Below are 16468 nucleotides of genomic sequence, written 5' to 3'. Positions count from 1 at the left end.
GAGGTAAGGAGAGAAGAGACATAGTGAAATGGTCAAAGAATATGAATAGGAATTTATAGAATAGAAAATCATACAGTCAATAAATACATGAAAAGATGTTCAACAAGCCCTAGCTGGTTTGGCTCAGTGGATAGAGCATCAACCTGTGGACTGTAGGGTCCCAGGTTTGATCCAGTCAAGGATCAAGTGGGCTTGATCCCCAGTAGGGGGCATGCAGAAGGCAGCCGATCAATGATTCTCTCTCATCATTGATGTTTCTATCTCTCCCTCTCCTTCCTTCATCTCTGAAATCAATAATAATAATTTAAAAAGATGTTCAACTACATTAGTAAATGGGGAAAAGCAAATTAAAATAATCTGATATTATTTACATTCATCAAATTGCAAAATTTAAAAGGCTAGGGTTGGTTAGGGCGCAGAGAAATGAGTACTTTTATACACTGCTTGGCATGAGGGAGCAGAGTATAATAAAATTGGAAAGCAGTTTGGTCATATCTAGCAAAGTTGAAAAGCTACACATATTATGACCCAGTGGTCTAGATGTACACTTTTTAAAAACACTTGGGCATAAGAAAACATGTACAAAGATATGTATTGCAGCCATTGTGGAAAATGTAAAACAACTTAGTAGGGGAATGGATAAATTGTAGTATATAAAATAGTCATTAAAATAATCGATCTATATCAGTATGTTTCAGTATCAATAAATATTGAAAACAATGTTGAGCGAGGAAAGAAACAATGATAAAAAAATTATACATGCTTCAAACTGCATAAACATGAGTCTAAAAGATGTTTCTAGGCAGTGCAGTTGCACATTTGAGAGCAGTATCCATAAAGTGAATGGATGTGTTCATGCTGTTTTTCATATAAAAAACTATTGAAAGACACATAATAAAAAGGGTTTCTAAGAAAAAACAATTTATACAACATGATAGATACTGTTTGGATAAAAACTTTTAAAACAGAACAATATTATGTATTTACAGGCACATACATAAGTAATAAAAGAATAAAAATAGGCGTGTGAAGCATATACACCGATTTCATTATTGTGGTTACATCTAGAGAAGGAAATAAAATAGACTGGAGAGGAAGAGGGAACTTTAGATGTCTAAAGCAAATATGACAAGTGTTAATATTTGTTTAATCTGGGTAGATGATACATAGGTGTCATATGTATTCTATATTTATCTGTATATGAAAGTTCACGATCTAAAATTTAAAAATAAAAACAAAAAAGTTTAGTACCTAAGAAACTGCTCCCTTTTCTGATTGGGTTTGTGCTCTACTCTTAAATACACACACACACACAACACACACACACACTCCAAAACGATTGAAGAATTTAAGATTCAAAGATGGGATTTGCTTCTGGTCACTCCAGGATTCTGGAACTCAGGACTCAAAAGCCCTGGCTCCCAGCCTGGTTCCGTTGATTGGAGCATCTTCCCATATACCAAAAGGTGGTGGAGTTTGATTTCTGGGCAGGGCACATACCCAAGTTGCCTGTTTCAATCCCTGGTTGGGACACATGCAGGAAGCAATCAATCCATCTCTCTCTCTCTCTCTCTCTCTCTTGATGCCCCCCCCCCCCCCCCCCCCACCCCATCCTCTCTTCCTTTCTCTAAAAAAATTTTTTTTAAATCTCTGGTTCCAAGGCAAGGTGTTTCTCAGCCATTAGACAACTGGCTGGAACATAAGTGAATTTCTCTTGATTTGTGATCTAGTTAAATTTCCAGCAAGGGTCTCAGTTAAGGAACAGGGTTTTGAAGAAATCTGTTTTATCACCTATTGATTTCTTAGCTTCAGTTCTTCATCCTCTGTAAGATGAGAGTACTGGTATGATTTTCTGATGTGTGTGTGTGTGTGTGTGTGTGTGTGTGTGTGTGTGTGTGTGTAAGGGGAAAGGGCATTTATATTTCTTATAAGCATTTTGTATTGAGAGACTACTGTCAGCGAAGTTAGATTTTCCTGGGCCCGGGTGGCTGTGAGCAGGAACCTAAACTTCTATACCCTTCGAGGAAACTTAGCAGGGAGAGAATGAGTTGGCTCCAACCCCAAAGAGCCATCTAATGCATATTCTTCAGCCCTCACCCTGGCCTCTAAGTTTCAGGAGTTGTATTGCCCTCCTCTTTCCTAGAGACTGGGTAATCCCCGTCTGGGTTGACAAACAGAAGGGGTTGCAGCCCTAAGAAACAGGAGTGATAACATTAAGCTCTCTCAGCTCGAACACCCCTCCTGGCCCTCACCAAATGTTGAAGCCTGCCTTCTCTGCTGTGTCAGCCAGCTGGCAGGAGGAGGACAGGTTTGATGGTTTAATTACCCAGGGACACAAGTGGCTATTTTTAACTGCTCCAAAAAGGAGGAAGCTGACTCTGGATTGAATTGGACACAGGAATGTATTGGAAGCTTTAGCTCTTTCATGCTGCCCTCTCTACTCCAGACCCCTTCAGTAAGGGTCTATGAAATGTTTGTAACTCTGTCCTGTCTTTCCTGGCGCAGAATTGTATAGCTACACTGAAAACCTGGAATTCACCACTAACAGGAGGTGCTTTGAAGAAGATTTCAAGACTCAAGGTGATTCCAGACCCTTATTTTTTTTCTTCATGATACCATCACCTGATCTAGAAAAAAAAACTAAAACAAAGTATGATCCTTCTTCATCCACTCTATAACCGCTCCATAACCGTATACTTCTCTATCCCTCCTTGCATATGGGACAGAGTTTCCTTTATCTCAGGTGGAGAGGCCCTGGAGTGGAAGCAAGAGAAGCCTGAGCTGTGTCCCCTTCCCTGGTGTAAAAGGCCAAGAGGGCAGAGGGATGGGGAGGTGGGGCTGGGCTGGTGCCTTGCTGACTGGTAGAACCCTGTGCTTAGCCTAGTCCTTAACCTTAATGTTCAACCCTTGCTTCCAACTCTGCCTCACTCTCAATAGCATACTGTATACTAAAAGGCTAATATGCAAATTGTCCCCTCTGGCTGGCTGGCCAACCTCCTGTGTCCCCTCCCCCCACTCTATCCCCAAACCCTCCCTCCCCGCCAGCCCAGGCTGGCTGGACCCCACCTGTGCACAAATTCGTGCACCGGGCCTCTAGTCTAATAATAATTTCATGTGTGCACACTGATTCTCTCAGACCTCCATTCCCTTATTTGGTCAGTGGCGATTCAGTTTTCAGCTCAACAGGTGTGTGGTGAGTACCCTGTTCTGTGCCAGAGATGCAGGAGGCAGGGGTGAAGGTGAATTTGCAGTGTCTTCAAAGAGATTATAGTCAGATAGCAGAAGGGAGATGTGTATATCACAAAACTCGCTCAGGCCAAGAGAAACTGGTGTCAAAAAAGAAGTAAAAAGTATCTTTAAGGATAGAACTTCCTGGAGTATTTGTGGGAAAGGAGTAATTTTGTATTTGATCTGTAATGATGAACAGGAATTGCATAAGTAGGAATATAGAGGGAACACCTTGAAGAAAGACGGGAAGATAGAACAGTATAAGCTGTGTGTGGAGGATGGAGGGGATGTACAAGAAGATGAGGCAGCAGAGTGGGTTCAGGCAAGAACGTTTTGGGTCATTTACTTTTCCCATCCCTTATTTTTCCTCAGCCAAATAAGGAAAGCTTTTAAAGAGAAGAATGTCTAGGGAGCTGAGATCAGAGGTGGCTATGCTGATAGGAGCTTTTCCAGGAAGGGAAGGCAGTGGCTGACACTGGATCTATATGGCCTGTCCCCAGTACAGGGCAAGGAATGGCTGGAGTTGGAGGAAGATGCCCAGAAGGCCTATGTGATGGGACTCTTGGACCGCCTGGAGGTGGTCAGTAGAGAGCGGCGACTGAAGGTGGCCCGAGCTGTTCTCTACCTGGCCCAAGGTGAGTGACCACCTTTGCCAACTTTAGAGGGGTGGAGACTAGGGATAAAAATGGTGTTATCAGGAGTAGGATAGGGCAAGTCATGCTGGAAAAGCAAGGTCCCTGCCTTTTAAGGACAGATCTTGTCACATGCTAGGCGGAACCTGGTGCTTATGAAGAAGATGAGATGGTAGTAGGTACTGCTCTGGATCCCTTGGAATCAACCTTTATCTTACCAGGCATATCAGGATTTCTTATGGCTTCTCTTTTCCTTAACCTGGGCTATAATTGTATCTGGAGACTAGCAAGAGTGTCAGTATGGCCAGAGCTGCCAAAGTACTACCAGCTGAGCATGGAGACTTCTTTTATCATCGGTGACCTGGCCCTGACACGGAGGGTGGCCAGGTGTGCCACAGATGCACGTATGGACTCTCTGCACTGTTTCTTGTTGGCATTTAGAAGGGTCAAGCCAAATAGCAGCAGGAGTGGATGCTGTGAGTAATTTGGAGATGATCAGGACTTAATGAGATTGAGGAAAGTTTTCCAGAAAAGAACTGTTACCAGGTGCTGGAAAGAGAAATAGGATAGCCTAATTGGAATAATAAAATTAACCCTGAAATTATAAATAAGAGAACTGTTGGCAGAACTGACGAGTTGAGAGCTAAAAACTGTAAAAGTCATAAATGGAGAGGAAAGAGAGTGGACATGATCTAAGGGGAAGGGAAGACTATAGCAAACAAATACCCAACCATATCTATCGGGTCTGGTACTATGACCAACTCCCAGATGCCTCTGCCTTCACCTTCTTGCCTGAGGGCTTTCCCTGCAGCACACATAGTGTGGCCAGGAGTGCTGGGGAATTAATGTGCTCCCCTGGTCCAGCAGCACTCCTCAGCGACTGACAGGAGACAGTGAGCGAATAGCCCGACTGCCTCACCCTTCTTGAGTAAGATGATTTTGGGTTGTGTGTTTTATACTGTTTCCCAGAGCTTCTCCCCACCTGGGATTGAGCTCTGAGCTACCTTCTCTTCCTTACCTCACTGCTGGTGTTTCCTGGGATCACCTAAATAAAATGCTTGTAGTTGAATTTTCATCTCTGGATCTACTTCTCAGAGAATTCAAACTTAAGATCGGCCATTGATGAGCACATTGGACCTAACTGGAGTCTGCCTTTCCTCTCCCCTGCCTCATTCTGGGAAGTTCTGGGGGGCCCTTGCCCTACACTTGTCAGCCAAATTATTGGACAGGATGTGGAAAGAAGGTCCTAAAATCATGGGGCAGAGTGGAAAGAACTGGGATAGTCCCTCCCCCTCCACCCCTGTGGCACTGTCTGGTCCTTTAGGCACCTTTGGGGAATGTGATTCAGAGGTCGATGTGCTACACTGGTCCAGATACAACTGCTTCCTGCTCTATCAGATGGGGACCTTCTCAGCCTTCCTGGAGCTACTCCACATGGAAATCGAGTAAGAAACCTTAGTGGGGGGGCTGGCTGAAACAACCCCCTTCATGTCCTGTGTTGAGTCCCTTACCATAGAGACCCCTGTGTGGAGCTGGGTCTATTCACACATTGGTCCAAAGCTTACACTGACAGTTCCCCTCCTCTCAGCCATATTCTCTGATATTCTGTCCTCCCCCAGGTTGGGCTCATCAGCTGCTTCTGCCCCACTTACAGCTTCAATCCTGGGCTTCAGAGGCCTATCTTGGGTGTGTTGCCTTTTTATCTAACCCTTCTCAGCTCATCCTAACTCTGGAATCCATGAAGAAAGCTCTTCTGGCTGAAAACAGGACCCAAGAGGGCCAGGGCCAGTTCCTATCACGTGCCCAATTCTTTCCCTCGTGGGTTATAGCTCTAGGGGTGGCCTTATCTGCTCTAATCACTGTAGTGAACCCTCATTTTATCTCATGTCCATCACCCAGGAGTTTTAGATAGGGTGCAGTCTGTTTATTATCCATCAGTGTTGTGTAGCATCTACTTGGTGCCCAGCACAGTACTAGCCACAGTGGGGATTCAAGAGGAGGGAATATCACAGACCCTACCCTTGCCCATCTTCATGTCCTATGCTGCGGTGACAGAGGAATTCTGTGGGCTCCTTTACCTTAGACCAATTTCTTTTTTTAGAATATGTTTTTATTGATTTCAGAGAGGAAGGGAGAGGGAGAGAGAGCTAGAAACATCAATGATGTGAGAGAATCATTGATTGGCTGCCTCCTGCACGCCCCCTATGGGAATCAAGCCCGCAACCCAGGCATGTGCCCTTGACCAGATCTAACCCCGGACCCTTCAGTCCTCCTCGGTCCGATGCTCTATCCATTGGGCCAAACCAGCTAGGGCTAGACCAATTTCTATATAGCTACATAGCCAGGGAATAGCAGGTACTCATTTTTGTGTGTATGGTCGGTGGGAACACAGTGAGTAAAGGGGCCGTATGGGTTCTCATTTTCTCCCTCCTTCCCATGGCAGCAACAGCCAGGCCTCTAGCAGTGCTGTTCGAAAACCAGCCATCTCCATTGCTGATAGCACAGAGCTCCGGTGAGTGGGGCTAGCCATGGGATTGGAATGGGATGGTTAGCAATGGGTTACTCTTTACTCAAATTCCAGATGCACCCAGACCACTAGAAGTTGCTAATTCCGCTGGGTTGGACTCCCACAGAGACCATCACTGAGGTCTCTGACTGTAGGCTGGGAGCTGCCTCGGGCACCTCTTGTGATCCTTCTATAACCCCAGGGTGCTGCTGAGTGTCCTGTACCTACTGGTGGAAAATATCCGCCTGGAGCGAGAAACAGACTCCTGTGGATGGAGGACGGCCAGGGAGACCTTCCGCACTGAATTGAGTAAGAAGTGGCCCTAAGGAAGGGTGAGGCTGGGGCTGGTGGTGGAGGGGAAGCCTAACATCTGCCTAAGAGAGACAGGCAGCCTTTCCTTTTTTATTTTTATTTTTAGTTAACATCCTTTTAGGACAGAGATACGGCACAGCAGGCATGAGGGCCTGAATTGCCCTGTGTCTGAGCTCGGACCAACTGTCCTCTCTGTACCATAATTCCTTTGGTTATAAATGTTGACAGGCACCCCTCTTCCATTCTATCACGAATCCCACGTGAAAAAATGTAAGTTGGTGTCATCGGAGAGGGATAAGATACGAAAGCCGACAGGATTTTAAAATCTTTCATTGATGTGGGACAGTGACTCAAAATGCATTGAGTCCTTCAGCCAGAAGTAACATCGTTATTACTGTTACTTTTAGTTTGGTATCCACCCAAGCTGTGGGAGGTGAGCCATGTACCTCCAGGGCCTCCCTTCCTGCCCTGGAGGGGCTTCCCTCTGGGGACTCCTTAAGCCTCCTTCTCAGGACCAAGTACTCAAATTGCAACCCAGGCATGTGCCCTGACTAGAAATCGAACCATGACCTCCTGGTTCATAGGTCAACCCTCAACCACTGAGCCACGCGGTCACTGGTCAGGCGGTACTCAGATTCGTTAGGGGTGGTGAGCGTGTCCAGAATCGGGATTACTGGGCAGGTTTTCCCTTCCCTCATTCTCACTTTCTCATTTGCCTCTCTCCACACCCTCCAGGCTTCTCCATGCATAATGAGGAGCCTTTTGCCCTTCTGCTTTTCTCCATGGTTACCAAGTTCTGTAGTGGCCTGGCTCCCCACTTCCCCATAAAGAAGGTCCTGCTTCTGCTTTGGAAGGTGGTCATGGTGAGTGGCTCCTTCTCCTCACTCCTAACTCACCAGATCAGCAGTGCCCTCTGCTACCTCAGGTTCTTCTGTTCTGATTCTGCAGGCAGGAGCTAGCAGAAGGCTCGGGCAGCTGTTAGCCAATGGAGAGACATCTAGGCCAGTGATGGCAAACCTATGACACGCAAACTCATTCTTTTTGGTTGACTTTTCTTTGTTAAATGGTATTTAAATATATAAAATAAATATCAAAAATATAAATCTTTGTTTTACTGTGGTTGCAAATATCAAGAAATTTCTATATGTGACACGGCACCAGGGTTAGGGTTTTTCAAAATGCTGACACGTTGAGCTCAAAAGGTTCGCCATCACTGATCTAGGCTGTCCTAGAGAAATCAGATATTCTCCATTAGAGCAGGTTATCCGGTTCTGTTGGACTGACAAGATTGGCCACTCTGTGAATTGGGGTATCATTGCATCTCCCCCTGATAGAACTGATGTTTTGTGGAAAGAACACTGGCTAAGAGTTGGGAAATCTGGCCTCTGCTCATACTGACAACCTTAGGCAACTCTCTGTGCCTCAATTTCTCCAACTATAAAATGGGGGGGGTTAGAGCCTGCCCTCCATCCAGATGAACACAAAGTCCTTATAAATGTATGGTTGCAGTTTTCTTACTAATTATTCAACCTGATCCTTCCTCTCTGGCTCCCACCCCACAGGACTGGCTTTATAGGGGGAACTGCCTCTTAAAGTTCCCCAACTTCAAGAGACAGTTACCCCCCCACACCCCCCACACCTCCCCACCCCCGACTGCAGAGGAATAGAGTGCCTGGGTTTAGCATTGGATGTGTTTCTTAAAGAGGGAGATACATTTTCCTGGGTTGTGTTTTGTTTTTTTTAGTGGAGGCCCCTCAGAGTCCCTTTCCTAATTTCTGGTGATATTTCCAACCCTGAGTCAGTAAATAATGCTTTGTCCTGATGCCTGAGTTCCTCAGACCGGGCTAGTAACCACATTTGCCCCTTCCTGTTTTATTATTACTAATTAATTCAGGGTTTGAGGGGGGGACTGGAGGTGGTGGCTGTTCCTCTCCACCCATGCTTTCCTGACCTTGCTCTCTGACTTCCCTCCCTTCCCCTCGCTTCTCTGTCCCCCCCCCCCTTTTTTTTTTACCCCTTAGTTTACCCTCGGTGGATTTGAGCATCTACAGGCTCTCAAAGTACAGAAGCGGGCAGAATTGGGCCTGCCGCCACTGGCTGAGGACAGTATCCAGGTGGTGAAGAGCATGCGTGCCGCCTCCCCGCCCTCTTATACTCTGGACCTGGGGGAGTCTCAGCTGGCACCACCACCCTCCAAGTTGCGAGGCCGCCGTGGTTCTCGAAGGGTACGCACTAAAGCAGACGGTGGGACACTCGCTGTCCAAAAATCAAGATTCTCAGCTGCTATGGATGTGGGAGGAAAGGGCAGTAAATGACCCAGCTCATCCTGCCCCTGGTTGGCCCTGTGACCAACCTGAATCCTTGCAGTCTATACTTTGGCTTCTATCCCCAGGCCCTGACAGATGCCTGCGCTATCCTGATATGACATTGTGATCTCGCATTGTAGATCCAGGTCTCACCACAGGGTCGTTGACCTGGACCTCCGCACCTGGAGTTCTTTAGCACCAGAACAAGAGTTAGGTTAGGGCAGTGGTCAGCAAACTGCAGCCCCTTGAATATGGCTCTTCCACAAAATACCATGTGCGGGCATGCACACGTACAGTGCGATTGAAACTTTGTGGCCACACTCAAGGGGCCAAAGGGCCGCATGTGGCTCGCGAGCTGCAGTTTGCCGACCACTGGAAATCCCTGTACCTGGACGTGTGGCACTTTCCTATTTTCTCAGCAGCAAGGAGGTTTACTCTGGGTCAGCCATACGTTTGTCTGGTCCCAGAACGAAAGGCTTACATTGGGGAGATGACAGGTTAGGATTCTAGGTATAGTCTGCATCTCTGGAAGGTCGCAATGACAAGTTGCACTGAGACCAACCATGTTCCCATGAACTCATCTGCTTGATCTGCCTGAGTTCACCAACTATTGGTGTCAGGACCAGACAGTCACACTCAGTTATCTAGCCTGTTATCTTCAGTGAGATTTTTTTAACCTTGATTTTTTTTGTTTTATCAAGTAATGTTTACTCATTATAGAAAATTTGGAACAAATATAAAATGAGAAGAAAGGAGAAAAAAAATCACCCACAATCTTAACAACCAGAGGCAGTAACTGTTAACTTTTTGGCCTATTTCTGTCCAATCTTTTTCTTTCTGTGACAAAATTTAAAATTCCAAACTCGCTTCCCTCTGCCTAGCAGCAAGCTTCTGTTCTCTTCTTCCTCAGCCAGCCAGCTGGTGTATGCCCACAGAAGGCAAACTAATTGAATGTTCACTTAAGCAGAGCATAATTAGGAAGGAAAGTGCTGGTGTAAAAAAAAAAATGGCATCAGTTCTTTCTGAAAGCTAAGTAGCTGTGACTTTGGGATTATCTGTGCTCTGTTCCCTGTCTGTTGGCTGGGTTGTCTGAGAGCTGCTTGCCCTGGGATGGGGCCTGGTGGGGACCATAGGGTTGAGGTTGGAAAGGGATATTCTCACAGAGCTGGGTTCTTTTACTCCATGTTTCCTGAATTCTAACAGCCTGTGGGGGAGGGGGTGACCTCAGACAAGGATGCCCAGGGTGAGATCTCTGCATACTTTCCTTCCCCCACCCCAGCAACTCCTTACTAAGCAGGACAGCCTGGACATTTACAATGAAAGAGATCTCTTTAAGACTGAGGAACCAGCCACAGAAGAGGAAGAGGAGTCTGCTGGCGATGGAGAACGAACCTTGGACGGAGAGTTAGACCTGCTAGAACAGGACCCTCTGGTACCACCTCCACTTTCACAGGCAACCCTCTCTGCTGAGCGCGTGGCTTTTCCCAAGGGCCTACCCTGGGCCCCAAAGGTCAGGTACGTTTGAAAGATAGGGACCCTGAACTTTGGGGTTTCGATCATTGAGGACCCAGGGTGGTGTGGTCTTTGGGTTAAAGGCACAATAGGCTGGTCTGAGAGTCAGAACTCCTAGGTTTGAAGTTCTCTCTGTTGGCTGCTCTCTTCCCCAACTGCTCCGGTCCTCCAACTGGAGGGGCAGGAGCCCAGAAAGGTTCTCTCTCTCAAGCTTTGCTTTTCTTCCCTTCTTTGGGGTTCATCTCCACCGTCCTCTCAGGCAGAAGGACATTGAGCACTTCTTGGAGCTAAGCAGGAACAAGTTCATCGGATTCACTCTGGGGCAGTAAGTGACTGAATCGCCAGAATGGCTATAGAGTGGTTCTTATGGGGCCAGAGTGGGTGGCTTGGAATGAGAAATTTTGCTGGATAGTCATGATGCAACCTAGATCTATTAGGCCATGGGCAACTCCCAGTAACTACTTTGGGTTCTTTCCATGGAATTTTTTCCTTCCAGTTTCTTAAAAGAACTTTTATGCTCTTGGCCAGTGTAGGGCCTTGAGCAACAAGTCATTTCCCTCTTGGGCCTCAATTTCCTCATAAGAGTGTTGGATTACAAGGTCTCTAGGGGCCCTACCTGCTCTGATGGGCCAGGATTCTGTGAAGAGACATGGTCAGAACAGATTTAGTCTTCCCCCCATCTCTCCACCCTCATGAATCCTTCCCACTAGCCTCAACAAAACCTGAGAAGGCATTGTTATTAGTATTTCACAGTCAAAAGTGGCATTGGGCTACCTGCCACTCCCAGACAAAATGAGTCCTCAAAAGACTATACAGAAACCCTAATTTTCAAACATTTCTGTAATTTTCTGTGTCCTAAAGCAATCACAGGGGACCTGGAAGCTGAAAGTGGCATGGTCTATGTGACTCCGGGGGAATGAGTCATTCTTTATGCTTTTGAAGCTTACCTAGTTGCCTTGCATTTCACAGGGACACAGATACCTTGGTTGGATTACCCAGGCCCATCCATGAGAGTGTGAAGACCCTAAAGCAGGTGACCGGGGTGGGCACTCAGTCTTCAGGGATAGTGAGCCATCAAGGCTGTTGGATTAGTGGGGTCCTCGTACTGGGCAGGATTCTTCTACCAGACACATTCTGAATCTATTCTACATTTCCCTGAAGGCGTTTTGGCCAAAGAGGAAGAAATTGGGTCTCTCCCTACTTACCAGTTTTCTACATTCAGATAGATAAGAAGGTTATTCTTTCTTCCTCTCATTCCTTTTTCCTCCTTCCACCTTTCTCTCTCTCTCTTCTCATTCTTCCCTTCCTCTCCTCTCACTTCTCTCTGCCTATAAGACAACTAACTTGCAAAGGTTCAGGATTGAGTAGCAGGCTACTACTCTACATTTACAGTGTGTGAGCACAAAGACTAAGATACACAGATCTTGAATCCTCCCCTACCCCATCACCATCACTCCATGTACACGTACACATGCAGCAGAGACCTCCGGGCAGTGGTCCAGGGGCAAGGGCCTGTTCCTGGCTGGTGAAGGTAAATGCTTAGGTATTTGCTGCTCTTCAACAAATTGGAAACATGGAACAAACAAACACTGTATATGAAGCACTTCGCTCAGTGTTAATGGTGCAAAGGTGAATAAGACGCCTGCCTTCAAATAGTTCATGGCCTATTTGGGATGACAGATCCATAAATAGGACATTTTCCTTGTCATTGGGGAAGTTAAACAAGAGGCCGGTACACATGAGACTGAGGCCCTCAGCCCCTTGTTGATGTCTTATCTTCCCCAGCACAAGTACATCTCCATCGCAGATGTTCAGATCAAGAATGAGGAGGAGCTGGAGAAGTGCCCCATGTCTTTGGTGAGTTAAAAGAAGGGGTCAGGGCAAATATGTTTGCAGTGTTGTCACAGAGCAAAATACCACGTGCGGGCGCGCACATACAGTGCAATTGAAACTTTGTGGCCCATGTGCAGAAGTCGGTATTTTGTGGAAGAGCCGGTATTTTGTGGAAGAGCCACACTCAAGGGGCCAAAGAGCCACATGTGGCTCGCGAGCCACGGTTTGCTGAGCCGCAGTTTGCCGACCACTGAACTAAAATATGAGGTACAAGAAGGAGTGGCCATAGAAACATCAGGGGAAAGAGCATTCCAAGCAGAGGGAACAGCTTTTAACTAGGTAAGAGCAAAGCTCAGAACATTAGATATAGTGACTGAAGGCCATTCAGGTGGTGTGTGGCCCACTGGAGCACGGGAGGGGCAGGCTTGTAGGAGATGGTCAGGACCTGTAAGCAAATAAAGTTGATTCCCAATACAAAGGGGAAACCTTTGGAGATTTTAAATAGGGGAGTGATCTGATTTATCTTTTAAGAAACTATTGACTGCTGTGTAAAGACTGGATCAGGTAAGAGTGGAAGTGGGAAGACCATTTAGGAAGCTATTACAGTAGTCAAGGTGAGAGATGATGGTGACTTGTGCTGGAGTAGCAGTTGTGGAGCTAGGGAAAAGTGGATGAATTCGGGGTGTATTTTGGAGGTATAACTGGCAAGAGTTGCAGTTCAATTGGATGTGGATAGAGAGGCAAAAAGAGGAATCAAGAATAAGTACCATTTGCCAAGATGGGAGTTCTGTTTTATCAACAGTTCTATTTCGGTCATAGTAAGTTTTAAATATCCATTAGACACTCGTGCAGAGCAACCAAGCGATTAGATATATGGGTCTAGAGTTCCAGAGAGAGGACTGGCCTAGAGAAATACATTTGGAAACTGTTGACTTGGACAGTATTACAAGCCATAGAACTGGCTGAGATAACCCAGGGAGGGAGTGGATATAGAAAAGAGGATTAAACCCAGGACAAAACGCTGGGACACACCAATTTGTTGAGGGTGGGATAAGCCAGGAAAGGTGCCAACAAAGAAGAATAAGGGGGCGGGGCGGGGGGCAATAGGGGGATAAGGATGCATATGTAATACCTTCATCAATAAAGAAAAAAACGAGTAAGAAAAACACTCAGGGGGGTGGGAGGAAATCCAGGATATTGTGATACTATAAAAGCTAAGAAAAAAAATCTTTCAAAAAGGGAGTGGCCTGGCCAGCGTGGCTCAGTGGTTGAGCATCGAACTATGAATCAGGAGGTCATGGTTCCATTCCCAGTCAGGGCACATTCCCAGGCTGTGGGCTCCATCCCCAGTGTGGGGGATGCAGGAGGCAGCCGATCCATGATTCTCTCTCATCATTGATGTTTCTCTCTCTCTCTCTCCTCCCTTCCTTTCTGAAATCAGTAAAAATATTTTTTTTTAAAAAAAAAGAAGGGAGTGATCTTTTATGTCCAATGTTGCTGATAAATGGAGCAGAGTAAGAACAAGGTGTCCATTGAATTTGGCAGCATGAAGAAAACTGATGACCTTGAAAAGAGCAACCTCCGGTGAAGTGGTGGGGCTAGAAGCCTAGTTGGTGTGTTGAAAAAGGATTGTAACAAAAGGAGGTAGACAGTTGACATATACAGCACAGAAGTTTTATTGTGAGAAGGGTAGTAGAACAAGTATGGGAGCTGAAGGAGGATGTGGAGTCGAGGGAAAATGTCTTATAGCTAGGTGACACTAGAGCATGTTTACATCCTAAAGAGACGATCCAGGACGGAGCGGGTACATACAGAACTGCTACATTCGACAAAGGAGAAGAGGGAGATTCTAAGCACAGGTGGAGGGCTGGCTTTTCATAAGAGCACAGGTGGTTCGACCTTCATGTCAAGAAGGAAGGTGGAGACTCTGGCAGATTTGGCAAAGAGAAGATGAGGGTGTGCCTGTCCAGTTGCTTGTCTTCTCCATGAAGTATGAGGCAGGGTTGGCAACTATTGAGGGGCTGTAGGACAAGGGGGTTGATTTGAGAAAGGAGGTAGGATGTGAAATGGGCATTTTGGATAGCAGAAGGCAAGCACACAGGATTGCAGGCTTTGCTGAATGTCCTTTTCAGATTTTTGCTTATTTAAGCATAGCTGAGTTGTGTGGGATGAAAGGGGCTAAGTTATCTACCTTAGGATCTCATGGCACTGACCCTTGCCCTGTAATAGACAGACCTTGGGTGAGGAAGGACTGCATTGCCCAAAGATGACAGTGGCCTTGAGTAGCCTCTCGAGCACTGGAGGACTGTCTCCATAGTCCGACAAAGGGCTTAGGTGGGGTCATCAAAAGGACAAAGAGTTGTGCATGAGGGGGCTGGTCAGAAAGGAGAAAGAGATGATGTAGGGGCTAATAGAGAAGTAAAAATAGTTTACACCTAAAAGCTTATCAACCAATAGTCCTTCCTGCTTCTCCAGGCCATAAGTTACCCATCTGTCTTATTAACCCTCTCTGTTGAGTCACCTGCCTTTCCTTTCTGGCTCCAGAGCATTTTAGTGCTCTCAGGTGGCCTCAGATTGACACCCTGGGAAGTGGCCCTGTGTAGGCTGTCAGTTCCCAGTGTCCTGGGCATACCTGCAGCCTGAATTAAGTCCCCATGTGTTCAGCAAAGCAGTGGTCTTAGCCGTCTCCTAGTTGGGAGTTTTGACTCCTGATCCAGCTGGGACATGGAAAAAGAATTTGGGTCAGCTCCAGATAATGTGAAAGCCAGAATCATAGCTTGTTAGGGCTGGAAGAGCCCAGAGTGGTCATCCAGTCCAGCCCACTGAGCTGCAGAAGTGGAAATTAGGACCCAGATAGGGAAAGTAACCTACCCAAGGTCATATAAGGAAACATTAACACAGCGAGGGTAGAACCTAGGACTCCCAGCTCAGTGCTCTTTGCATGCCACACTTCACATAGCCTTTGGTCAACTGGAAAATGGCCTGGGTAACTGTGTGTTTCCTGCCGTAGGGGGAAGAGGTAGTGCCAGAGACGCCGTGTGAAATCCTCTACCAGGGCATGCTGTATAGCCTCCCCCAGTACATGGTAAGAGGTGGTGGGGTAAGGACGTGGTAAGAAGTTGCCCTTCTTTGCTTCAAGGAACAGACAGCTGAGAGTCATTTCAAGCTGGGATGTCCCTCATTTCAGCTTGTTTCCTGAGCTTTCACTCCTCAGTCGAGGCCTTCTCTAACACGTTAGAATTCTGAGCTTTCCTCGGGGCTCCTGCAAGAGGAAGGAGGGCTTGGCGGTACTCCCTAGTCCTTTTGGGGGGATAGAGATCAAGATGGGATCTGTGCAGGGCGTATTGGGGGCCCTCGTCCCTCTGAGGTCTGCTGTGGTCTGTCATGTTCTAGATAGCCTCAGGCTAAGAATGGTGAGGATGCTGATGGTCAGGGTTAGAGGAAGGAAAGGGTAGAGGACATGGAATCTTGCTTATGCCTCCCACTTTATTTCTAGGCCTGTCCCTCTCACTTTGCTTTTCCCATCTTCCTCTTTGGAAAGAGCAGTCTTGAAGCACAGCAGCCTGTCAGCTCCCTCCTGGCTCCTGACTCTCACAGGCAGGCCTCTCAGGACTGGACACCTGGTGGCCCCTCTGGAGGCTGGGGCGGTCCGGTCATTGAGGGAAGGACTTAGAGGAAGACTTTACAACACTTCCCATAGGACTGTTGAGGCATTGAGAAATAGCCTTGTTGCATGGGATGGATTCCTCATTTTCTACTTTCCAGATTGCTCTGCTTAAGATTCTGCTGGCTGCAGCTCCCACCTCCAAGGCTAAGACAGACTCTATCAATATTCTGGCAGATGTCCTGCCTGAGGAGATGCCGTGAGTGCTTCAACTGTGGCGGCTGCTGAATACTAGCTGTCTTGTCCGCGAGGTCTCTCTAATCCCCACCCCACCTGGTTAAAACAGGGATTATCTCCAAAGAGATCTCCCTTCCCCCAGCAGTAGCCCCTTTCCACCGCAGTGCTCTCTGCTGTGCTCCTTTTAGCTCATAATTGAGGGTCTGGAGGGCAGCATGCGTGCCAGCGACTGGCTGCACAGGTATGTGGGTGGACATTGCCAAGGGATGAGCTTGCCAAAGGAGAGAGAGAAACAGAG

At 46.9% G+C, this 16468-nt stretch overlaps 1 protein-coding gene across 1 annotated transcript in view; it reads left to right on the top strand.

The window, feature by feature from the left end:
• STRIP2 (striatin interacting protein 2) overlaps positions 1–16468 on the top strand; it is a 43987-nt gene that overhangs the window by 11082 nt on the left and 16437 nt on the right. The window contains exons 3-15 of the mRNA XM_015568866.1: positions 2506–2580; positions 3729–3863; positions 5185–5305; positions 6304–6372; positions 6569–6675; positions 7414–7541; positions 8700–8903; positions 10264–10499; positions 10756–10821; positions 11466–11529; positions 12282–12353; positions 15340–15414; positions 16095–16192. Coding sequence (XP_015424352.1) covers positions 2506–2580; positions 3729–3863; positions 5185–5305; positions 6304–6372; positions 6569–6675; positions 7414–7541; positions 8700–8903; positions 10264–10499; positions 10756–10821; positions 11466–11529; positions 12282–12353; positions 15340–15414; positions 16095–16192 — 1450 coding nt within the window. The remainder of the gene's footprint in view (positions 1–2505; positions 2581–3728; positions 3864–5184; positions 5306–6303; positions 6373–6568; positions 6676–7413; positions 7542–8699; positions 8904–10263; positions 10500–10755; positions 10822–11465; positions 11530–12281; positions 12354–15339; positions 15415–16094; positions 16193–16468) is intronic.

The sequence above is a fragment of the Myotis davidii genome, unplaced genomic scaffold, assembly GCF_000327345.1.
Source record: "Myotis davidii unplaced genomic scaffold, ASM32734v1 scaffold705, whole genome shotgun sequence".
Taxonomy (NCBI): domain Eukaryota; kingdom Metazoa; phylum Chordata; class Mammalia; order Chiroptera; family Vespertilionidae; genus Myotis; species Myotis davidii.
This window is presented reverse-complemented; position numbering and strand designations above follow the sequence as displayed.